The sequence below is a fragment of the Helianthus annuus genome, chromosome 12, assembly GCF_002127325.2.
Source record: "Helianthus annuus cultivar XRQ/B chromosome 12, HanXRQr2.0-SUNRISE, whole genome shotgun sequence".
Classification (NCBI taxonomy): domain Eukaryota; kingdom Viridiplantae; phylum Streptophyta; class Magnoliopsida; order Asterales; family Asteraceae; genus Helianthus; species Helianthus annuus.
The window spans coordinates 12,411,347-12,437,708 of NC_035444.2; the positions used below are offsets into that span (position 1 = coordinate 12,411,347).

Here is a 26,362-nt window from a genome sequence, read left to right on the forward strand (position 1 = left end):
TTGTCACTCATTCCTCCATTGTAAGCACATTGTAAGTATGATGCGTTTAGCGGTTTCTGCCAAATCATGCCTATGGTCACAGACCTTGATGGGGTCACGTGCTATAACAGGAAATAGTACTAACGGTTTCACCTCAACGGTAGCAAGGATTGAAAGGCGGGGTGTGTCGGCCATACACACCTTTAAGGTCGTCTTAAGTCGTTTGTTTATATTTCAATAAAAAAAATCACAAACGTAAGATCTAGGAACAAAACCTTCCTCTATCTCAAAAGATAGAGAGATTGGTCCCACTTTAAAATTTCATTATAAAATTTATGTCGGACAATTCCATATTATTTAACTTGTTTTAGGCGAACGCAATGCGGATGGATGATGATGAGCGACGATTCCCACCGCAACACCAGGAGTCGCAACCGGGAAAAGAATACCTCATGAACCCTCTCCCACAATTCAGCAACCCTAATTACAAGCCCTCTGGCAAACTTCATGTACGTTGCATTCATTACTTTTTTAATTTATTTTGAACGGCACAAATTACACCAAATCCGTCTTCGGCGGGCCTCGAACCCCCAACTTCAAGGGGAGCAACACCACATTAACACCTTAACTCCAATGGCTTTGCCAATTGGACCCAAATTTATATTTCTTTATAAATTAATCATTAAATGTATTTAAATTTACTAAATACATTTTTTTTGAACGGCAAATTTGGATCACTGACGGACCACTGGGGTATCATCATGCCACCAGAGGAACCACCCGATCATATCCATCTACACTAGGCATAATGCCACACCAATTCAGGAGAAAACCCAATAAACATGGGAAAACCCTCCTTGTGGGAATCGAACCTAAGACCTATTGGTCCCAAAGCCTTATCTCACCACCAAGATGTCACTAGGCTATAAAGCCATGGGCATTTACTAAATACATTAAAAACAAAAAAAATATGTTATTTTATAATCAAACTTATAATTCTTTACATTACCCGAAACACGGCACGAGAAAAATAGGTATTTGAGTTAATTAATATAACCCGTTTAAATGGATTGACCTGTTTTAAAATCCAGTATGGTTTAGGTTAACCATATTTATACGGGTTAACCCCGGTTAAATATTTAAAAAACTTTTATAATTTTGTTTTTGCTTTTTCTGTTTTCTACTTCTCTTTTTTCTAAAGATACATTTGTAATTTTCAATTCATTTTTAATATTATTATAAAAACTATTCATATTACTCATTTTTTAACGACAAATTTAAATCATTGACGTACCACTAAAGTATAATAGTGTCACAAGCAAAACCACCAAAACTATCGGATTATATAGATCTTCACTAGGCAAATTTATATTACTCATTTACTTGGACAATTCTAAGTAATATCTGTTTTGCTTTAAAAAAAATTCTCTTTAAATCTTTTAATAGATGCACTTGCAATTCCCAATCAGTATTCAAGATTTTCATGAAAACTCTTAATATTCCTTCGCCTCTAAGGCTATAGGGTGTGGTCATGACCATTCATATTAGTGTCATGGCACCCCCTTCTAAGACTAGAGGGTATGAGGGCCGGCTGAGGCCCGACGCCGGTCCCCCACACCGCCCCCTGGGCTCGGCTTGGCAAGACCGACTCCCCACAGCCGGAGAGGACGGGCCAACATTTGAATTATGTAGCCGTTGTAACGGCTAGTTTATAAATAAAAAAAATTCCACTTTTCTATAAAACACACCCATTTTTCATTTTTCCCCACTTTCAACCCAAAACCCTCTCATTTTTATACCATTTTCTCCCCACTTTTATAAAAAAATTATCTTTTCATTCACAATGCCATCTAATTCTTGGTGGTCCTCGTCTTCGGAGGAGAAAGAGGAGATGTTTTTCACAAACGCTGTGCTAAGGGCGTCGCAGATTCTTATGGAGGAGGAAACAAATAAAAATTAAACAATAAAAATTAAACAAATAAAAAAGTTAAACAATAAAAGTTAAACAAATAAAATGAATTAAACAATAAAAATTATGTGGGGTAGGCTCATCCTCCACCCCCCTCAAAAAGCAAGGAGGCACATCCTCCATGAGATGGTGATGTGGCGCATACGTGGCGGCCCATCCTCATGGGGATGAGCCTCCCCATACCCACTAGTCTAACGCTATAGGGTGTGGTCATGACCCTTGTGATCATCATGACCCTCCACGTTAGTGCCATGTAATCAATCATCCAAAACCACTATCCTAAGAGTGGTGTAGCATTCCATTCATATTCCTAGGTGTCAAATCATATCCCAACCATGACCCCACACCCTTTAGCCTAAGTACTACCTATTTTGCTTTAAAAAAAACTAGTTGATTTCCCGTCCGCGCGTTGCGGCGGGGACCTAAAGTATGCGAAACGCGTCGGCAACGGTAAGCAGATACTGAATATCAAAACATAAATAAAAATGACGTGGTAACGATAGTCACTTCGTCCTAAAAAAACGATTTTAAATAATCTAATATATAATAATAGGACCCAAATGTTGGAAATTCGGTTGTTTTCAGTTTAGTTATTACGGTACTAACACGTTAAAATATGGATGAGCTCGGTACAGGCAACGGCACCAAAAGTACCAATCCGGAAAATCATCGAAATTAGGTACCGGCACCGAAAATGCTCGGTACCATACGGTATGGTAGTTGAGGGTAAAAACCGGTGAATACCAGTGCCAACTGCCAAACCGATACCAAAAATGTCAAAAGTCGGTACCATTCGGTACTGAAAATATAACCGGTTTGGTAAATTTGATACCAGTACCGGTACCCGATACTATTTGCTCATCCCCTTGATGATGTTACTATTCATTGGGTTGTGTATGGAAAGTAATCTAAACGGTGCAATTACTTGCGTTGCTACGTTGTTACAGGATTTGATGAGCTCGGTACCAACCGGTACAGAAAATACCGGTACCAATTGTTGGAAATTTCGAATAAAAAGAGCTTTCTTTGCGTGCAAGGCGAGGAAACATGGAGTGGATAATTATAGAATATTTAAACGTGTTTAGGTTTAATTATTTAGTGATAATTATCATGTCCAATTTAATAGTTTATTAGCAATCCTAGTTATAGTCTAATAGGAGTGTTTAGATTATAAATACCATGCTTTGGGTATTAGTGATTGTAATTCAAGTTTTGAGTTAGTTTCTTGAATAATAATAAACGTTTGGGTGTTAGTGCAATTTCCGATTTCAATTTCCGTTCATACCGATTCGTCTTGAATTGGTATCAGAGCGACCTGGGAAGAACTGTTACCTACGATCGAGATCTGGAATCGAAGGTAACTCTCCGGCAACGCGAAACTCGAAAGCGGCAGGTTGGAAGCAGTTACTTGTAACTGCTGATTGTCCTGTCGTTCGCCGATCACAAGCAGGTTGAAAGCAGCTTTATAGTTGCTGATTGTCCTGCGCATTAGATCGGAACTGAGTTCGTAACCGGTCAGAGAGAATCGGGTCTGGTTGCTGCGAATTCGAAGAAGGATCAGAATAGGTGACAGCAAGTGCGTAGTGTTGCTGTTGGTTCTGTTCTCAGGCAAATCGAAGAGGGCAGTCGGAAATTACCGCGGTGGTGTGTCGTTGGTGTGAGAAAGGGTTGTTTTATCAGAAGAAAGTGGAAAGGTGCTTTACCAGATTTGTTTTTGTTTCTCTGGTGTGATTCCCCATAAAAAAAATTAATATTGTTTATACCAAAAGCACAAAACACCAAAAACTTTGAACTAGTGTGGTGCATCTGACGTTTCAAGTGGAATTAATTCACCTTGAATTAATTAAACATAAAATTTATTTAGAACAGTGGATTAAAGTTTGGAAAACGTAAACTTATTTTAATCAGTTCTTGAGTTCGTGTCGAAGTCCAAACTCAGGATTTAAACGTGTAGACCGGAAGAAACTGAACCAGTTACACTGGGTTCGTTTAATCTTACGTATAGTCGACGAAAGAAAAATATGGTTGGAAGCGATGGCGGTAGCGGCTCGAATACCGAGAAATCGGTTCCAAATTCAACAGCGCTTCAATGCCCGATGTTGAATAAGGTTAATTATACTATTTGGGCGTTGCGTATTCGCGCGATTTTTAACGTTCATGGCGTGTGGGAGGCCATTGAACCCGGAACTGAAACCGATGTGAAGAAAAACAATATGGCGATTGCTTTGTTGTTTCAATCCATACCGGAAGAACAGATCTTGCAAGTTGGTAATATGAAGACGGCAAAAGAGATGTGGGATGCACTAAAAGCGCGCCATCTAGGAGCCGATCGGGTACGTGAAGCAAGACTACAGACACTCATGTCTGAATTTGAGGCGTTGAAGATGAAGGATTCTAGTACAGTTGATGAGTTTTCTAGCCAGTTAACAGGAATGTCTTCAAAAGCGGCGTCTCTCGGTTCTATAATAGAGGAACAAAGGATCGTGAAAAAGTTTCTCAGTGGTTTACCAAGGCGGTTCATCCATATGGTAGCCTCAGTTGAGCAACTTGTGGATCTAAAAACAGTTGCATTCGACGATGTTGTTGGTCGAATAAAGGCGTATGAAGAACGCATAAAAGATGAAGAATTGCAGTCGGATAATCAAGGTACTCAAACGAAACTAATGTTTAATAATTCTAATGCCTCTTCAAGTTCTAGACAGACTTCACGCGATTCGAGTAGGGGACGCGGGAAAGGCTCGAACCGTGGACGTGGTGGTGGTGGTGGACGCGGTCGAAACCAATCCGGTCAAAACCGCGGGTCACAAAACGGGTCCAACGAAGGGGATAAACAACAAGGAAAGAAGGATTATTCGAAGGTTCAATGCTTTCGATGCGACAAGTTCGGTCACTTTGTTTCGAGATGTCCAGAGCGAAAGAAAGAGAAACAAGCAAACTTGATCGATGCGGAAGAAATTGACCCGTCTTTGTTTATGGTGCAAGATTGTAACACCTCGAAATTTTGTGTCCAATAATGTGTTAACACGTGTCATTTGTTTACACGTGGCATCTATAATAAATAAAGGACTAATTTTGACAAACCTTGAAAATATATAAATTCGAGGGTTATAAATGTCAACAAGGGTAAATATACTGTATAGTATCCCTAAATAATGCTTAAACCTTCAAACGAATAAATTATAGATCGTACAAAAATAAAACGCGGAAGAAAGTGAGAGATTACAAACTACAGGGGTTAACTGTGTCAACATGTTTAATAATACCTCTGAGTGACCCTTTAACGTCCCAAAGACTTTGTAACGGTATTATACCCTCACTAAAATAATATATATGAATTTCGCGAAGTTTCGATATGAAACGAGAAAGTTACGATCGAATTCGAAGAAGAAGGGTTAAAAGCGTCAACAGTGAAAGTTAAGGCTTTCCAATATAATTAATAAATAAACCGGGGACTAAATAATGCGGGTAATTAACACGAGGCCCCTATCGGTAAATAACCGAGGGCCAAACCGCAAAGTTACCCCTTCAAATCCGAAAGGTCAGGCAAATCATTACGAAAGATTTCGTTATTAATGGCCCGATTCTGTAATCATTATAAAAGATTTGAAAAATTCAGAAAATATAACCTTAGGCGACCCGCGTGAAGTTTAAGGTTTAGTTGAGGCGGGCCGCGAGCCTCTTAAAAAACGCGTCCGTTATATGAACTTTAGGCGACCCGCGTAAAAGAAGCATGGAATGTCCATGCGGGTCGCGTAAAGTGCCCAGATGCAGAAACTTTGTAGTTTCTTGACTTTTGGAGCTTGTGAACGATCATGCACATAATTATGGGGCATGGGCACCCTATGCACGACCCATAACACTTAGGGGACACATACCATCACCTCTGGTCTGATTGTGAGAGTTGTAATGATCAAAGATGCTTGGCATTGGCTATAAATAGCCACCTTAAGCTCATATCATTCACACAACTCAAACAACTCCCATCTGATTATTCTAAGTGCTCCCAAGTGTTCTTCCCTGCTCCATATTCAAGTCCTAACTTCTGTAAGTTGCCTTGATCATTCATACTTCAGTTTATGCTTAGTATTTAGCTAAAAACCAAACCGTCGTAAGTACGGTTTGACTTTAAAATAACTCAGCGATGGTTCAGTCTTATGACGAACCAAAAGTAGTTTTGAGTTGGTATTTATGTGGGTATTAAACCTCTAAAATGGTTCCCCCTGATCACCACTCTAACTATGTCAATTATCGAGTCAAACGTGCGGTTAAAAAGTCAACAGAAAGCTATTTTAGCGATTTAAGCATAATCTGTAATATATATATTATGGAACCTGTTTTGACAATCATAAAACATGATAATAAGTATATAAACCTGTTTGCGCTCGTTTGAATCGATCATTTACTATATAGAACCGGTTCGGAGCCGAAAGTCGCAAAAGTTTGACTTTTGCTTTGACTTCAGTTCTGACCCGTTTTAGTGAGGTATAAATATACCTTAGGACTCTCTTAGGACCAGGTCACATGTTGGTATAAGCCTCTGTGGTCGGTTCATGAATTATCCGAGTCTTTAGCGCATTTCCGTCATTCGCCTAAAAAGTTGACCGTAACGGCCTTTTAAAAATTAAAACGAGTATTTCGGACACGTGAACGGACCAAAACCTTGCTTGTTAAATTATAAGCATGTCCTTAAAGTTTCACGTCAATCCGAGGTCTAGAATGAGAGTTATGCTAAAAGGCGCACTTTTAAGAAAGTTTTGTAATTAACGGCGTAATTAGCATAACGCCCATCTAACCCAAGTTTTCGTCACCAAAACTTTTACCCACTATGGTAAAATAATATTTTGGGAATTTTAAAGATTTTTAATAATTTTTACCTTGCTCATAACCTGCGGTTATGGCTACGGTTCGGTAAATACCGAATATGCCCTTTTTGGCCAAAACGGGAGTTCTACAAGGTCTTTTGACCCGATTCCAGTTGCTACTGGTTTTAAATAATAAATAAAGTATTTTAAGCTTTATAAGCTGTTCGGGAAACTCAGATTTCCTGTAGAACTCGAAAATCCCTTTTAAAGTCTTTAAAATGACCGAAAAGCCCCTACGGGGCATAATATAAACTTAAACTCGTTACGGGCATTACGGAAGGTATCCTACTGATACCAAAATACTTTTAAGGCATATTGACTTAGGAAATAAGCGTACGACTCTTATGGTTAACCGTTTCGCCTATTTGCGCACACGGTACGGCTCATGGAACTAGTTTTCGTGCAATAGCCGATACGGGTCAAATTATATTATTTGAACCCCAAAATCCAGAGTATGAACTATAAACCCATATAAAACAAGTCTCTGAACTTGTTGGGTCCAAATCATACTCCATTCTCGGTTTTCGCCTCTTCGGGCGAATTAACCATATCTATATATCGGAATCAACCGGTTTAAGCTACGGCTAATATAAGGACCGCTAGGATTCTAAGAGGTTAATTAAAACCTTCGTTCCAGATTAGGAGCCCCAGTAAAAGCTATCGGTGACTTGATCTAAATTAAGGATTAATACTTGCAAAGGTAAATACTTTTGACTTATTTCCCCTATATGGGCTTGGGTTACGGTATATTAATACCGCTTGATTGAGCATTATATAATTCCATCGCTGAGGTGGTTAATTGATTAAATATGATCGGCTCATTTAAACAGTTTTGTTGCTTATAAGCCTTTGGGGGGTTTAATGACCGTTGTCCCGGATATCCTCGGCATCATTTTACGAAATGGCCACGACCATCGACATCCCGGTGTAGGCGTACACCCGGTATAAAGTGTCGACATTAAAATTAAAAGACGTAGCCGTTGGTTTTCATACTACGGTTTTACGCAAACGTGGTGTGTCTATAAATCTTTAACCCGGCACGACCCGGGCTACTGAACGCATAAAAGAACATGTAAAACGTTCACAAGATCATTATGAATTTTCCCAAGTTATAAAAGAGTTTGTGCCTTGTGCATTCAAATCAATTTTAATAAACATTTTCAAATGTGTCAGTTGAATGTATTTACCAGTGTAAACTGACGTATTTTCCCCAAAAAGATTAAGTGCAGGTACCTAAACGTAATTGGCTGGTATTAGCTCCCTAGCGTCAGGATAAGCCTCGCAAGCTTGATTGCAGTATCTAATGGAACAATACCTTACTTTTATTTTCGATCCACTGTGGATATTCAACTCTGTAATACATTGATATTATGATCAGAGGTTGAAATTTATATATTTATCTTATGCTTCCGCTGTGCATTATATAATTGTGTGGTTTGACTATATTGTTGCCAACATCGTCACGGTAATCCCCCACCGGGCCCACCGGTGAGACACGTGGAAATCGGGGTGTGACAGGTTGGTATCAGAGCCAACATTGAGTGAATTAAACACTATCCTAATGTGTTTAATCTCAGTGACACAATTGCACATGCTTGAGTCTAGACAAGAACTTAGGACAAATTCGGATTATTACTCCTTTTTGTCTTTATTTTCGATTTGATTTTTTAATAAGTTTTGGAGCAGGAAAATGCCACCTGTTATATTCCGAGGAAGAGGAAGGGGACGTAGAGGCCGAGGAGAAATCGTGACACGTCACGATCAAGAAGCTGGACCATCTGGTACAAGACATCCTTCGATGACACGAAGCGAAGAGCCACAACGACGAAGAGATCTTTACGAACCAGCGAGGCATTCCACTTCACACAGCTCGACGCCATCCTACCGGCACTCATTTGGACCAGATTCAGAAAATAATCCCAATAACCCACAACCTTCCTTTATACCTCTACAACGTTCGGTATCGCACCGAAACTACGACGACCCTAGTCCATACTACGTAGCTCAGTTTAATCCGGCTGACTACATACAGGAACCTTCAGGTTTTGTTCCACTAGGGCCACAAGACCACTTTTCTGAAGATCCCATGGAGGAAGATGAGGATCCAACTGAACCAGCTCGTGGTACGCCCACGCATCCGATAGAAGTATCTGATGGATCTTCATATCATGGTCCACAGTATCAAGGCCCAGACAGCTTTATGGCCTTGTTTGACCGACATGAGTGGTACAACACACCATCTCATCAGACACAACAACCGAGACATCCACAGGATCCCTCTGAGGATTCACGCTTTGAGGCAGTTACGCCACCACCTCCGCCACCGGCACAACCAGTAATACCTGATCCGCCGAGGCGTAGGAGGACAAATGCTCGTATGTCTACACGAGGAGGAGGGGGTAACCACTTCAGCACTCCTCGACATTCTAGTAGTAGCCACTATCCGCCACTACAAGAAGAAGGACCTTCAAGTCCTATACAAGAAGCGAACTCCGCACCTACCGCACGAAATTCGCCACCATTTGGGTATGACCAACCCATACCAGCTTACACAGGTCCAACGGCTTACAACCCGTTTGAACCGTCACAAGCACAATACAACTACGGCTATGAGCGCGACCCATATGTGGTGTCGGTTAGATATAGTGCGCGCTACCCTGACGGAGCACATGGAAACATGGGACCACCGGACTACTCAGCTCATGGGTATCCAATGCCTCCCAGACCTCCAATTCCGCAACAAGCGCCACAACCACGTTTCTCTCCTCCTGAACAGGAAGAAATACTCCATCGACTAGATCGTGTGGAGAGAGAGTTCGAGGAAGAAAAGAAAAGCCACCGAGGTTTTCTCAAAGGCTTGGCGAACCTACTAAAGGGCAAAAAGAAGAAACGTGACCATTAGCCCTAAATAGTAGTACGAATGTAATTCCTACTTTAAAATAAGTCCCTGTGTGGATAACTTATCGTATTTCAGTCCCTACGTGGACTTATCTTTAGTCCTTGCATGGACACCTATCTTATATTAGTCTCTGCGTGGACTTGTCACTTATTTAAAAACCTCTATGGAGGTATGTATTATTTGAAAGACCCGTTTAGGGCAATATGTAATTGTATTTGAGATTTTGGAATGTATGTTATGAGTTTTGTTTTAATATATAAAAATAAATCAAAACCATTCCTTTTACATTGATCCGCCTAAATAAAGAATCTTAAGGGGGGTGAAACCTAGCTTGGGGTCTTTTAAGATCAGTCAAGATGGTACGACCTAGCTGAAAAGATTCTGATTCCCTGTTAACCTCTGTACGCATGTTAACATTCATGGCAGACGTGATTCGTTAAAATCACGCACGTCATTCTTATACAATAATCCTTTAAGGATTTCAAAACCCAACTAAATGATTTATAAATCGTGGGTTAAATCACCAATGAAGGTGATCAATATTATAAAGACATCCATTAGTGATGCAATGCCTACGGGCCAGAAATATTAAAACATCCATTAGTGATGCAGTGCCTACGGGCCAGAATTATTAAAACATCCATTAGTGATGCAGTGCCTACGGGCCAGAATTATTAAAACATCCATTAGTGATGTAGTGCCTACGGGCCAATATTATTAAAACATCCATTAGTGATGTAGTGCCTACGGGCCAATATTATTAAAACATCCGTTAGTGGTGTAGTGCCTACGGGCCAGTACTGTAAAACATCCATTTAGTGATGTAGTGCCTACGGGCCAACTATATTTAAACATCCATTAGAGGTGTAGTGCCTATGGGCCATAATAATTGTCTTATAAAGACAAAAGGCAGTGGTAGTCTATGACTCTCTGTCAGAAAGAGATAAAAGAACTACGGTTCAAATCTCTATGCCTTTGATTCTATGAAATCTCGGCTAATATTATAAAACATCATCATGATTAGGCTTTATGCCACCAATACTATTTATATAGTTGAAATAGGAGATATTCAAATCCTAATATGTAATGAGATAATAAGTTAACCGAATATGGTCCCTGTACCATGGTTGACAAATTGTCATAAAAGACAATCACATAATAATCTCCTAAATTAAAATTTTGTTATCTTCTGTAACAGATTCAAGTTACAATGGCGGATCCCAATGGAGAGAACAGCCACACGAATGAAGATGACTATGACAATGCGTCAGTACATTTGACAGGCGCACAACTGAAGGCTCTGATCAACAATGCTGTCCAGGCAGCGATTGATCGTCAAAATACTGAGTCTCAAGGCAGAACTGTGTCAAAACCACCCTCTAAACCAAAGACACACTCCAAACCACCCTCTGAACCCAAGAAAGATGACGACAAACATTCGTCTACTGAGCACAGCGTTCACCGCGATAGAGAATATACTGATGCGTCCAGTGCTAAGGGTTGCACCTACAAATACTTTGTATCATGTAAGCCCCGTGAATTTACAGGGGAGAAAGGTGCGGTTGATTGTATCACCTGGCTGGACGAGATGGACACGATTGTGGACATCAGCGGGTGCGCTGAGAGGGACGTGGTTAAGTTTGTGTCCCAGTCATTCAAGGGCGAGGCCCTGGCGTGGTGGAGAGCTCTGGTGCAGGCTTCAGGTAAGTCTGCCTTGTACAAAATGTCATGGGGGGAGTTTATTACCCTCATAAAAGAAAACTACTGCCCTCAGCACGAGGTTGAGAAGATTGAGGCAGATTTTGTCTCACTAGTGATGACAAACCTGGATTGTCAAGCTTATCTGACAAGCTTTAACACTATGTCACGCCTGGTGCCATATCTTGTGACACCAGAACCACGAAGAATTGCCCGATTCATTGGGGGCTTAGAACCGGCAATCAAGGCCAGTGTGAAGGCCTCTAGGCCAACGACCTTCAGGTCAGTTACTGACCTCTCCTTGTCTCTTACACTTGATGCTGTCCGTCTGAGGGCACAAAGGAGCAAGGAGGCTGAAAAGCGAAAGCGTGAGGATGATACCTCACAAAAGTCTGGGAAAAAGCACCGTGGAAACGGTGAAGGCAAGAAAGGGTCGGAGGCAAGGAAGGAGGGGCAAGCTGATGGAAGACCTTACTGCAAGGTCTGCAAGAAACCTCACTCCGGGAAGTGTAGGTTTGCGTCTGGTTCGCAGTCGCAACAAAGGACTCCACCCTGTGGGCTATGCAAGTCCAAGGAGCATAAGACAGTGGAGTGCAGAAAGATAAAGGACACAACCTGCTATAATTGTAATGAAAAGGGGCACATAAAGAGTAATTGCCCGAAGTATGCCAAGAAGGCGGAAGAGACGAAGAAAACAAATGCGAGAGTTTTTCGCTTGGATGCAAAGGAAGCGGTCAAGGACGACAATGTGCTTACAGGTACTTTTCTCGTAAATAATATATTTGCAAGAGTACTGTTCGATTCTGGCGCTGACAAGTCCTTTGTAGACCAGAAATTTTGCCAACTACTAAAAATGCCAATCAAAACCCTAGACATGAAATACGAAGTAGAGTTAGCAGACGGAACGATAGAAACCGTCTCTACCGTTCTAGAAGGATGTGAAATATCCATTAGGAACCATTCTTTTCCTTTATCTCTACTTCCCTTCAAATTGGCGGGTTTTGATATCGTGCTAGGTATGGACTGGTTATCCCATAACCAGGCCCAAATCATTTGCGGCAAGCGGCAAATAGTTTTAAAGACTCCGAGTGGTGAATCTCTTACCATTCGAGGGGATACGCATTACGGATTGCCCGAAGACGTATCTATGCTGAAAGCTTCAAGGTGTTTGAACAGAGGCTGTGTAATTTACATGGCTCAAGTGATAATTGAAGAACCAAAGCCGAAGATCGAGGATCTTCCTGTCATTTCTGAATACCCCGAGGTTTTTCCTGAAGAACTACCTGGTTTGCCACCAGATAGACAAGTGGAGTTCAGAATTGACATCATTCCTGGAGCAGCTCCGATAGCAAGAGCACCTTACAGATTAGCGCCAACGGAAATGAAAGAACTGAGGACCCAGTTGGATGAACTGCTGGCGAAAGGTTTTATCAGACCTAGTTCATCTCCCTGGGGAGCTCCTGTCCTATTTGTAAAGAAGAAGGACGGATCGATGCGGTTGTGCATCGACTATAGAGAACTGAATAAAGTTACCATAAAGAACAGATATCCTTTACCAATGATCGATGATCTGTTCGACCAGCTGCAAGGAGCAAGCTACTTCTCCAAGATCGACTTAAGGTCGGGTTATCATCAACTAAGGGTCAGAGATGAAGATGTACACAAGACTGCATTTAGGACTCGCTATGGTCATTACGAGTTCCTAGTGATGCCTTTTGGGCTCACAAATGCACCGGCTGCGTTCATGGATCTCATGAACCGCGTTTGCAAGCCGTACTTGGACAAATTCGTCATAGTCTTCATCGACGATATCCTTATCTATTCCAAGAATCAAGCTGACCACGAGAAGCATCTCCGTTGCATTCTCGAATTACTACAACGTGAGAAACTCTACGCCAAATTCTCGAAATGTGAATTCTGGCTACGAGAAGTTCAGTTTTTAGGACACGTTGTGAGTGAGCGTGGTATCCAAGTGGATCCCGCTAAGGTAGAGGCAGTCATGAACTGGCAAGAGCCAAAGACGCCTACCGAAATCCGTAGTTTCCTGGGATTAGCAGGATATTACCGGAGATTTATTGAGAATTTTTCAAGGATTGCTGCGCCCTTGACTTCCTTGACCAAGAAGAAAGAAAAGTACATTTGGGGCCCGAAGCAGCAAGAGTCCTTTGAAATACTGAAGCAGAAGCTAAGCAACGCACCTGTGTTGACCTTACCCGAGGGTACAGATGAATTCGTAGTTTACTGCGATGCATCACATACAGGCATGGGGTGTGTGCTTATGCAGAAGGGCAAGGTGATTGCCTATGCTTCAAGACAATTAAAGGTGCATGAAAAGAATTACACCACCCATGACTTGGAGTTGGGTGCCGTTGTATTTGCACTTAAGTTGTGGAGGCACTACCTTTATGGTATTAAATTTGTGATTTATTCTGATCACAAAAGCCTCCAGCACCTGTTCAACCAGAAGGAGTTGAACATGAGACAACGCCGTTGGATGGAAACCCTGAATGATTATGACTGCGAAATCAGGTACCATCCCGGCAAGGCGAATGTAGTCGCCGATGCATTGAGCAGAAAAGAAAGGGTAAAACCCATTCGAATCAATGCCAAGAGCATTGAAGTTAAAAATAATTTGATGGAAAGGATATTAGCTGCGCAGCGTGAGGCTGTGTTGGAAGCTAATTATCCAAATGAAAAGCTAGGAGTAACTGAGGAGCAGTTGACTCTTAGCAAGGATGGAATTCTTAGGCTGAACGGACGTATATGGGTTCCGATATATGGAGGACTACGAGATGTTGTTCTCCAGGAAGCCCATAGTTCCAAATACTCAGTCCATCCTGGTGCTGATAAAATGTACCAAGACTTAAGGGCAAATTATTGGTGGATAGGCTTGAAAAAGTCTGTAGCCGCCCATGTAGCAAAGTGCTTGACTTGTGCTCAAGTCAAGGCCGAGCACCAAAAGCCGTCTGGCTTGCTACAACAGCCTGAACTTCCCGAGTGGAAGTGGGAATGTGTAACGATGGACTTCATAACCAAGTTACCCAAAACCAGGAAAGGAAACGATACAATATGGGTCATAGTTGATAGGCTGACTAAATCAGCTCATTTTCTACCCATCAAGGAGACGTATAGCTCCGATATGTTAGCCCAACTTTATGTTGATAAGATTGTAGCCTTACACGGCATACCTGTGTCTATTATCTCTGACAGGGATACTAGATACACATCACACTTCTGGAAAAGTTTCCAGCAATCTTTGGGCACGCGTTTAAATTTTAGTACGGCTTACCATCCACAGGCGGACGGTCAAAGTGAGCGTACTATCCAAACACTAGAAGACATGCTTCGCGCATGTGCGATTGATCTAGGTGGTAATTGGGATAAAAACCTACCCCTGATCGAATTCTCCTACAATAATAGCTACCACACCAGCATAAAGGCTGCGCCTTTTGAGGCATTATATGGTAGGAAATGTAGATCGCCTGTTTGTTGGGCGGAAGTAGGAGAGGTCCAATTATCGGGACCAGAGATTGTTTTCCAGACAACGGACAAGATTGTCCAGATCCGGGAACGTCTCAAGGCTGCCCGCGATAGGCAGAAGAGCTACGCTGATCCAAAGCGTAAGGATTTTCACTTCGAAGTGGGTGAAAAGGTATTACTTAAGGTGTCACCCTGGAAGGGGGTGATGCGTTTCGGCAAGAAGGGCAAGCTGAGTCCGAGATACATAGGGCCTTTTGAGGTCATTGAACGAGTCGGATCAGTTGCCTATAAACTAAACTTGCCTGAAGAGCTCAATGGAATTCACAATGTGTTCCACATCTTCAATCTCAAAAAGTGCTTCGCCGACGAATCGTTGGTGATACCACACATAGATGTGCATATAGATGAGAGCTTAAAATTTATAGAAAAACCTTTGTCGATTGAAGATCGACAGGTGAAGAAGCTTCGCAGAAAGCACGTACCGATTGTAAAAGTCAAGTGGGATGCTCGTAGAGGTCCTGAATATACGTGGGAAGTCGAAGCTACAATGAAAGAAAAATACCCCTATTTATTTGAGTAAATCTCGGGTCGAGATTTATTTTAAGGGGGTGAGGATGTAACACCTCGAAATTTTGTGTCCAATAATGTGTTAACACGTGTCATTTGTTTACACGTGGCATCTATAATAAATAAAGGACTAATTTTGACAAACCTTGAAAATATATAAATTCGAGGGTTATAAATGTCAACAAGGGTAAATATACTGTATAGTATCCCTAAATAATGCTTAAACCTTCAAACGAATAAATTATAGATCGTACAAAAATAAAACGCGGAAGAAAGTGAGAGATTACAAACTACAGGGGTTAACTGTGTCAACATGTTTAATAATACCTCTGAGTGACCCTTTAACGTCCCAAAGACTTTGTAACGGTATTATACCCTCACTAAAATAATATATATGAATTTCGCGAAGTTTCGATATGAAACGAGAAAGTTACGATCGAATTCGAAGAAGAAGGGTTAAAAGCGTCAACAGTGAAAGTTAAGGCTTTCCAATATAATTAATAAATAAACCGGGGACTAAATAATGCGGGTAATTAACACGAGGCCCCTATCGGTAAATAACCGAGGGCCAAACCGCAAAGTTACCCCTTCAAATCCGAAAGGTCAGGCAAATCATTACGAAAGATTTCGTTATTAATGGCCCGATTCTGTAATCATTATAAAAGATTTGAAAAATTCAGAAAATATAACCTTAGGCGACCCGCGTGAAGTTTAAGGTTTAGTTGAGGCGGGCCGCGAGCCTCTTAAAAAACGCGTCCGTTATATGAACTTTAGGCGACCCGCGTAAAAGAAGCATGGAATGTCCATGCGGGTCGCGTAAAGTGCCCAGATGCAGAAACTTTGTAGTTTCTTGACTTTTGGAGCTTGTGAACGATCATGCACATAATTATGGGGCATGGGCACCCTATGCACGACCCATAACACTTAGGGGACACTTACCATCACCTCTGGTCTGATTGTGAGAGTTGTAATGATCAAAGATGCTTGGCATTGGCTATAAATAGCCACCTTAAGCTCATATCATTCACACAACTCAAACAACTCCCATCTGATTATTCTAAGTGCTCCCAAGTGTTCTTCCCTGCTCCATATTCAAGTCCTAACTTCTGTAAGTTGCCTTGATCATTCATACTTCAGTTTATGCTTAGTATTTAGCTAAAAACCAAACCGTCGTAAGTACGGTTTGACTTTAAAATAACTCAGCGATGGTTCAGTCTTATGACGAACCAAAAGTAGTTTTGAGTTGGTATTTATGTGGGTATTAAACCTCTAAAATGGTTCCCCCTGATCACCACTCTAACTATGTCAATTATCGAGTCAAACGTGCGGTTAAAAAGTCAACAGAAAGCTATTTTAGCGATTTAAGCATAATCTGTAATATATATATTATGGAACCTGTTTTGACAATCATAAAACATGATAATAAGTATATAAACCTGTTTGCGCTCGTTTGAATCGATCATTTACTATATAGAACCGGTTCGGAGCCGAAAGTCGCAAAAGTTTGACTTTTGCTTTGACTTCAGTTCTGACCCGTTTTAGTGAGGTATAAATATACCTTAGGACTCTCTTAGGACCAGGTCACATGTTGGTATAAGCCTCTGTGGTCGGTTCATGAATTATCCGAGTCTTTAGCGCATTTCCGTCATTCGCCTAAAAAGTTGACCGTAACGGCCTTTTAAAAATTAAAACGAGTATTTCGGACACGTGAACGGACCAAAACCTTGCTTGTTAAATTATAAGCATGTCCTTAAAGTTTCACGTCAATCCGAGGTCTAGAATGAGAGTTATGCTAAAAGGCGCACTTTTAAGAAAGTTTTGTAATTAACGGCGTAATTAGCATAACGCTCATCTAACCCAAGTTTTCGTCACCAAAACTTTTACCCACTATGGTAAAATAATATTTTGGGAATTTTAAAGATTTTTAATAATTTTTACCTTGCTCATAACCTGCGGTTATGGCTACGGTTCGGTAAATACCGAATATGCCCTTTTTGGCCAAAACGGGAGTTCTACAAGGTCTTTTGACCCGATTCCAGTTGCTACTGGTTTTAAATAATAAATAAAGTATTTTAAGCTTTATAAGCTGTTCGGGAAACTCAGATTTCCTGTAGAACTCGAAAATCCCTTTTAAAGTCTTTAAAATGACCGAAAAGCCCCTACGGGGCATAATATAAACTTAAACTCGTTACGGGCATTACGGAAGGTATCCTACTGATACCAAAATACTTTTAAGGCATATTGACTTAGGAAATAAGCGTACGACTCTTATGGTTAACCGTTTCGCCTATTTGCGCACACGGTACGACTCATGGAACTAGTTTTCGTGCAATAGCCGATACGGGTCAAATTATATTATTTGAACCCCAAAATCCAGAGTATGAACTATAAACCCATATAAAACAAGTCTCTGAACTTGTTGGGTCCAAATCATACTCCATTCTCGGTTTTCGCCTCTTCGGGCGAATTAACCATATCTATATATCGGAATCAACCGGTTTAAGCTACGGCTAATATAAGGACCGCTAGGATTCTAAGAGGTTAATTAAAACCTTCGTTCCAGATTAGGAGCCCCAGTAAAAGCTATCGGTGACTTGATCTAAATTAAGGATTAATACTTGCAAAGGTAAATACTTTTGACTTATTTCCCCTATATGGGCTTGGGTTACGGTATATTAATACCGCTTGATTGAGCATTATATAATTCCATCGCTGAGGTGGTTAATTGATTAAATATGATCGGCTCATTTAAACAGTTTTGTTGCTTATAAGCCTTTGGGGGGTTTAATGACCGTTGTCCCGGATATCCTCGGCATCATTTTACGAAATGGCCACGACCATCGACATCCCGGTGTAGGCGTACACCCGGTATAAAGTGTCGACATTAAAATTAAAAGACGTAGCCGTTGGTTTTCATACTACGGTTTTACGCAAACGTGGTGTGTCTATAAATCTTTAACCCGGCACGACCCGGGCTACTGAACGCATAAAAGAACATGTAAAACGTTCACAAGATCATTATGAATTTTCCCAAGTTATAAAAGAGTTTGTGCCTTGTGCATTCAAATCAATTTTAATAAACATTTTCAAATGTGGCAGTTGAATGTATTTACCAGTGTAAACTGACGTATTTTCCCCAAAAAGATTAAGTGCAGGTACCTAAACGTAATTGGCTGGTATTAGCTCCCTAGCGTCAGGATAAGCCTCGCAAGCTTGATTGCAGTATCTAATGGAACAATACCTTACTTTTATTTTCGATCCACTGTGGATATTCAACTCTGTAATACATTGATATTATGATCAGAGGTTGAAATTTATATATTTATCTTATGCTTCCGCTGTGCATTATATAATTGTGTGGTTTGACTATATTGTTGCCAACATCGTCACGGTAATCCCCCACCGGGCCCACCGGTGAGACACGTGGAAATCGGGGTGTGACAAAGATGTTCAAGAAATCGTTTACTTGAATGAAGAAAAGGTCATTCCAAAAAATTACGAGAATGGTTCGGAAGAAAAAGACTTGTGGTATTTGGATAATGGCGCGAGCAACCATATGACGGGTAATATATCTTTTTTCTCTGAATTAAATAGGCGTGTTGGTGGCAAAGTTAAATCCGGGGATGGTTCTCAAGTCGAAATATGCGGGAAAGGGTCTATATTACTATTGGGTAAAACGGGGGAGCAAAGGTTAATGACCGATATTTATTATATCCCTAGTTTACGTAGTAATATAATTAGTCTCGGTCAAGCAACGGAGTGTGGATGTGATATTCGTATGAAAGACGATTATTTATTAATGCGTGACGCTCAAGGCAAGGTATTAATGAATGTTACTCGATCTAAAAATCGTCTTTATACGATTAAATTAAAAGTTGGAAAACCCATTTGTTTGAAAGCTCGGATTGATAATGAAAATTGGTTATGGCACGCGAGACTTGGTCACCTAAATTTCGAGTCCATGAAACAAATGGTGAATAAAGATATGGTCGTGGGAATGCCAAAAATCAATCATGAAAATCAAATATGTGATTCGTGCCTAGTCGGGAAGCATACGAGACAATCTTTTCCGAAGACGGCGTCGTTTCGGGCAACGCGTGCCTTGGAACTTATTCATGGAGACTTATGCGGTCCAATTTCTCCGAGCACAATAGCGGGAAATAGGTATGTATTTGTCTTAGTTGATGATTTTTCACGTTTCATGTGGACTTTTCTTTTGAAGGAAAAAAGTGACGCGTTTGAAACCTTCAAAAAGTTTAAAGTCATGGTGGAAGTGGAAGTTAGTAGAAAAATCAAGACGTTTCGAACCGATCGAGGGGGAGAATTTACGTCTCATGAGTTCAATCGGTTCTGTGAAAACGAAGGGATTATTCGACACTTAACCGCTCCATATTCACCTCAACAAAACGGGGTGGTGGAGAGGCGAAACCGTACCTTAATGGAGATGACTCGAAGTATATTAAAAGCGCGACAAGTTCCTAATTTTATGTGGGGGGAGGCGGTGAGGCACTCAACCGATTTAATAAATAAAACTCCAACACGAGCGTTACACGAAGACAAAACACCGTACGAGATGTTAAAAGGAAAGAAACCGGATCTTCAATTTCTTAAGGTTTTCGGATGTGCCGCTTATTTGAAAATTGTTGGCGGGCATCTTCCAAAATTAGACGATCGTTCGACTCGTCTAGTTTATCTTGGAAGCGAAAAAGGTTCGAGGGCGTATCGTTTATACAATCCAACGACTCGAAGAATTGTTGTGGGTCGAGACGGGGATACGGAGTTTGATGAAACGCGTGGTTGGAATTGGGGAAAAAATATTGTTTTTAATAACGAAGAGTCTCGCGAACCGAGTATGTTTTGGGTAGATTTTAATGGCGTGATTGACACCGGAGATGGAACTGTTAATACCGAAATTGTTGGAACGAATTCTGGTTCGAGATCGTTAGGTTCGTATGATGATGGTGGAGCTTATTCAACAAATTCAATGAGTGAAAATTCAACAGGTTCATCTAATAGTCAAAGCCATTTAAATTCAACATCATCAAATTATATGGGTGGCCCACCTAATCCACTGTTGAAAGAAAAAGATAGGAAAGTCAACAACACTACTTTAGTGAATTCTATATATCCAGCTAATATGAAGGATGTGGGCTCGCATAGCCCAATACATTGTGAAGAAGCTACTGTTTCAATTAGTCATAATCAACAAGGCCCCTCTGGGCGTCAGGTGACCCAGCTCAACAGTAATAATTCCCCAAGCAACAGTAACAGTAGCATGTGTGGTAACAATAATTCAGGATCAAATAATTTTGCGACACCCGAGCCGGTTGTTCGTAGATCTAATCGCGCAACGGTTACACCGGTACGTTTTAACGATTATATATTAAATTCGAGTTCTATTGATGAAGAATATTTATTGCTTGCGGATGACGAACCGGCTTATTTTAATGATGCCAAAAATAAACCGGAGTGGATGAAAGCAATGCGCGCAGAAATTGAATCAATAAATAAAAATAACACGTGGTCGTTAACCGAGTTACCGCGTGGTGCAAAAGCGATTGGTTTGAAGTGGGTTTTCAAGGTTAAAAGAAACGCGGATGGCTCGCTAAATAAACACAAGGCTAGACTCGTGGCGAAGGGTTATGTTCAGCAACCCGGAGTCGATTTTGACGAAGTGTTCGCGCCAGTTGCTCGACTTGAAACGGTTCGGTTACTTTTATCTCTCGCAGCGAATGAAGGGTGGGAATTACATCATCTAGATGTTAAATCCGCGTTCCTACATGGCGAATTAAAAGAAGAAGTTTATGTCGTTCAACCGGAAGGGTTCATTAAAAAAGGCGAAGAGCATAAAGTCTATAAATTATCGAAGGCGTTATACGGGTTAAGGCAAGCTTCACGTGCGTGGAATACGAAATTAAATAATATTTTATTAGATATGAAATTTCACCGATGCTCGCAAGAACAAGCCGTATACCGAAGAACCGTTGGAACGGACGTCTTATTAATCGGCGTGTATGTGGACGATTTAATTGTGACGGGTTCAAATTTGAAACTTATTATGGAGTTTAAGCGCGGGATGGCTAAAAAATTTGAAATGTCGGATTTGGGAAAGCTTACTTATTATCTTGGAATTGAAGTGTCGCAGAGCAAGGACGGGATAAAAATTAAGCAAGAGGCGTATGCAAAGAAAATACTGACGGAAGCCGGTATGATTAATTGCAATCCTACTAGTGTTCCCATAGACCCGAACGTGGAAGTTTCTAAATTTGAAGACGAAGAAGATTTTGATGCAACGAGATATCGAAAGATTGTCGGGTGTCTCCGGTACCTTTTACAGACTCGACCAGATTTGGCGTTTTCGGTCGGAGTAGCCAGTCGGTACATGCATTGCCCGAAGCAATCTCATGCAGCTCTCATCAAGCAAATTCTTCGCTATTTAAAAGGTACTTTTAGTTATGGCATTACCTATACTCGAGGAGAAAATACGTTGGTCGGTTACAGTGATAGTAGTCACAACATAAATCCGGACGATGGAAAAAGTACTACGGGACACCTGTTTTATTTTGGGTCTTCCCCAATTACTTGGTGTTCTCAAAAGCAAAGTACTGTTGCTTTATCATCGTGTGAGGCGGAGTATATGGCGGCTAGTGCAGCCGCGTGTCAGGCGGTTTGGCTAAAAGAATTAACTGGTGAATTACTCGACAAGAAAATTCAAGCGGCGGTGTTACGTGTTGATAATACATCGGCAATAGCTCTCGCGAGGAACCCGGTTTTCCATGGAAGAAGCAAACACATAAAATCCCGGTTTCACTACATTCGGGAATGTGTTGAGCGTGAAGATATCGTGATCGAGCATGTTAGTGGCATAGATCAAAAGGCGGATATTTTGACGAAGGCTCTTGGGAAGATCAAGTTCAAGGAGATGACTGAAAAGCTTGGAGTCGAAGACTTGTCAGATACGAGTTCGAAATTCCGGGGGTGATTGTTGGAAATTTCGAATAAAAAGAGCTTTCTTTGCGTGCAAGGCGAGGAAACATGGAGTGGATAATTATAGAATATTTAAACGTGTTCAGGTTTAATTATTTAGTGATAATTATCATGTCCAATTTAATAGTTTATTAGCAATCCTAGTTATAGTCTAATAGGAGTGTTTAGATTATAAATACCATGCTTTGGGTATTAGTGATTGTAATTCAAGTTTTGAGTTAGTTTCTTGAATAATAATAAACGTTTGGGTGTTAGCCAAATACTTTGCAATTTCCGATTTCAATTTCCGTTCATACCGATTCGTCTTGACCAAAAATCCCTAAAAGTGGGTACCGGTACCGAATATACCTGACACGGTACGGTTCGGTACCGGTCGACACTGGTTCGGTACCGGTCGATACTGGTACGGTACCGGTATTTGAGGGTAAAAACCGGTGAATACCGGTGCCAAACCGATACCAAAAATATACCTGGTTTGGTAAATTTAATACTGGTACCAGTACCCGATACCATTTGCTAATCCCTTGATAATATTACTTTTCATTGTCTTCAAAATTTAATATATAGGTAACAGTGTTCATTGTCTTCAAAATTTAATATATAGGTAATGCAATTACAATTCCCAGTCAGTATTCAAGACATTCATGAAAACTCTTAATATTCCTCTGCCGACTCTAATATTATATAATTCTTCACTAGTCTCAGATTCTCAATTTCTTATTTTATGGTTTCGCTTTCATACTTTATTATGACTTTGGTTTCAATATTATATGGTTAGTACCGTAATAATGGTAGTTTTCTCACACCATTTATATATTTGTAACACTTATATTCACCTTTTAAACGATAACCACTTACAACCTACTTATAACTCTTTAGCATGTATGACTTACTTAAAATAAGAACGTGAGGTATGGTGGGGCGTGTGTTGGGGGCATGATGCGACACGTGGAGTATGGGGCACCCAAGACCAAAAGCCAATTTCAAAGAGGTATGGTGGGGCGTGGCTGGGGTGGCGTGGCTAGTGCTCTTGACCAATGAGGTTTCACCATGTCATGTGGGTAGCCCCGCCCCACCCCTGGGCTAAATCCCACGCCAATGGGGCCACGCCCAAACCCAAGCCCACCCGGGGTGGTGACTTGGGCGTTTCTCTTCAACCCCCGCCCCATACCCCATAGTCTAAAGGGTTAAACGGGCCGAGTTTGGTTTGACCTGAATTTATGTGTGTGTGGGTTAACATTGAAAGCTATGACATAAGTAATAATATGGGTCGTGTTCGGGTTACACGATACGATTGAACCCGCCAGCCCGATGCGATTGACACCCATATTACGATCACTAAATTTAAAACGTAAAAATTAATACATATGTTAATTAATTTGAAGGGAACAACTAATTACATTGGGAAACAGTGAGTTATATTTCGTCGTAATAAGTTTGAGTGTTTGACGCAAAACTATTATGGAGCCGGGGGTCTCACTGGAAGCAACCTCTCTATTCCTACAGGCTACAGGGTAGAGGTAAGGCTGTCTACATCTTACGCTCCTTAGACCCTATCTAAGCTTTGCTATTAGTGAAATTTACTGACTATATGATGATGATGTATTATAAGAGGTCATGACTGTGTAATAATGTGCTGTATATTCTCATATAATATATTGTAAGAGATGGTTATGAACCGCTTGAGTCGCAGCTCTCATGATCTGGCTAACTAGAGTATCTTGATTTTGATAAAAGTTATTTGTCATTTTCGTCGTTGTGGTTTTTTGCCATTTTAGGCTTATTTTCAAAAATGCACCAGTTTCCTCCCTGGCATACTCTGGAAACGTATCACTTCAGTCAAAAAATTAAAACTCAGTTAAGTCAGACATGTTAAATGAAAGGTATTATTGTCAATTCATATATTTTTTTTATTTTCACCTTATTTATGAATTGACAGTAATACCCTTCATTTAATCTGTCTGACTTATCTGAGTTTTAATTTTTGGACTGAAATGGCACTTTTTCAGTATGTCAGGGAGGAAACTGATGCATTTTTGAAAATTGGTATGAAATGGTAAAAATGAACAAACCAAAGGGACGAAAATAGCATTTAACTCTTCTTTATAGTATTGGGTAGCTGCAAATTTTACTAGTGGGTTTTTTTTTTTTTTTTTTTTTTTTTTTTTTTTGTAGCTGATAGGTTCCTTTTTTAAATTTATTAACTGTCCGCCTTTCCCACAAGAAAAGAAACTATATCGTTAGATGTTGTATAAGTGAACTCAAAGCTGAGTAAACATAGCCATAATGAATCATGGTGAAATATAGTCATAATGAATCAAACATTCTTGCACTTGATCAAATTATGTATATGTCCATACTTTCTCAAACATTACAATACTTGGTCAAAGTCTCATATACTCATTAATACAGTATTTCACGCTTAATAATTTATTATTTCTAGGTTATGTATGTGAAGCCTTCATGGGTATGTAGCTTCCGAATGAGTAATAAACATAAGAAGGAATATCATCTCTCCTTGCTTTTTTACTAAAAGAAAAATCATCAAAAAAAAATGTGGTTACTTGTTGTAGGGAAAGGTGGCATTGGTGACAGGAGGAGATTCAGGTATTGGAAGGTCTGTTTGCTACCACTTTGCAATGGAGGGTGCAACTGTAGCCTTCACTTATGTGAAGGGTGTCGAGGACATAGACGCAAATGATACTTTGAGGACCATAAATGAGTCAAAAGTTAAAGGCTCGGGTGATCCGATTGCAATACCTACCGATCTTAGGTATAGCGCGAATTGTAAAGATGTCGTAGATGAGGTCATTGCAAAATACGGGCGCATTGATGTCCTGGTGAACAATCCAGCTGTTGAGTACTATGTGTATTCGTATTCGTTAGAAGAGGTCACAGAGGAGAGAATTGAAAGGATATTTAGGACCAACATTTTCTCCTATTTTTTCATGACAAGGTGTGTGTAACATTGTTGTTATTTTTTCTTGGATAAATTTATACATGTAGAAAATCAAAATACACATTTTTATTTCATATAAATCTTTATTGAAAACCGAGTTGTATTTAAAATAAAGTAGTTTTTTGGTCTCGTGAACACTAAAAAAACATTTTATTTAGAATATAACTCGGTTTTCAATAAAATTTATATATGAACATAGGAAAAATTAATAAATTTGTGCATTTAGGTTTTTAATTTACAAGTATTAAATATTACAAAAGATTATTAATAACTTGGTTATGTAGGCACTCCTTGGAGCATATGAAAGAAGGAAGCGCAATCATAAACACGACATCAGTGTTGGCGTACACAGCGAGCCAATCAAGTTGGCTCGAATACGTTTCAACAAAGGGAGCCATAGTGTCCTTCACAAGGGCTCTAGCATTGCATCTAGTTGAAAAGAAGATTCGTGTCAATGGTGTGGCTCCTGGTCCTATATGGACACCACTGCAAGCTGCAGCACTTAATGACGAGGATATAGCGATATTTGGGTCACAGGTACCCATGGATAGGGCAGGTCAACCTTATGAGGTAGCTCCATCGTATGTATTCCTTGCATCCGAGCAGGACTCTTCCTACTTTACTGGCCAGGTTCTTCATCCTAATGGTAATAAATTCTCTGCACACATGCAAATCTATTGTTGTAGTCTGCTTAAGTTTTTGGTCTTGTGTCTTCGATATTGTGTGAAGATAGTGATCGTGTTTCCATTTTTGCAGGCGGGGTAATCGTAAATGGTTAGTACTTGTGAGGTCCTTGAATTTCATATAATAATGTCGTGAAGCATATATACATAAGTTTTGAGTGTATAAATGAATTGACATTCTGATGTAGACATCCTACTATGTTGGTGTATTTTAAATAAATTGACGTTCTGATGTAGATTCCATCAATAGCAAAGCTAACGATTGTACTAAAGTCCTGA

General features: G+C 40.3%; 1 protein-coding gene across 1 annotated transcript; it reads left to right on the plus strand.

The window, feature by feature from the left end:
- The first annotated feature begins 365 nt into the window (after positions 1 to 365).
- On the plus strand, positions 366 to 26,362 carry LOC110892454 (NADPH-dependent aldehyde reductase 1, chloroplastic). The gene is made up of 5 exons (XM_035981184.1): positions 366 to 488; positions 25,015 to 25,397; positions 25,685 to 26,046; positions 26,157 to 26,167; positions 26,321 to 26,362. The coding sequence occupies exons 1-5, from the start codon at positions 366 to 368 to the stop codon at positions 26,360 to 26,362; spliced, it is 921 nt and encodes a 306-aa protein (XP_035837077.1).

Excerpts from the sequence above, each read along its gene's own strand:
- LOC110892454 (XM_035981184.1), top strand. The coding sequence starts at position 366 with ATGGATGATGATGAGCGACGATTCCCACCGCAACACCAGGAGTCGCAA. Across the intron at positions 489-25,014 it reads AGCCCTCTGGCAAACTTCAT|GGAAAGGTGGCATTGGTGAC; the intron begins GTACGTTGCATT and ends TACTTGTTGTAG. Across the intron at positions 25,398-25,684 it reads TCCTATTTTTTCATGACAAG|GCACTCCTTGGAGCATATGA; the intron begins GTGTGTGTAACA and ends TTGGTTATGTAG.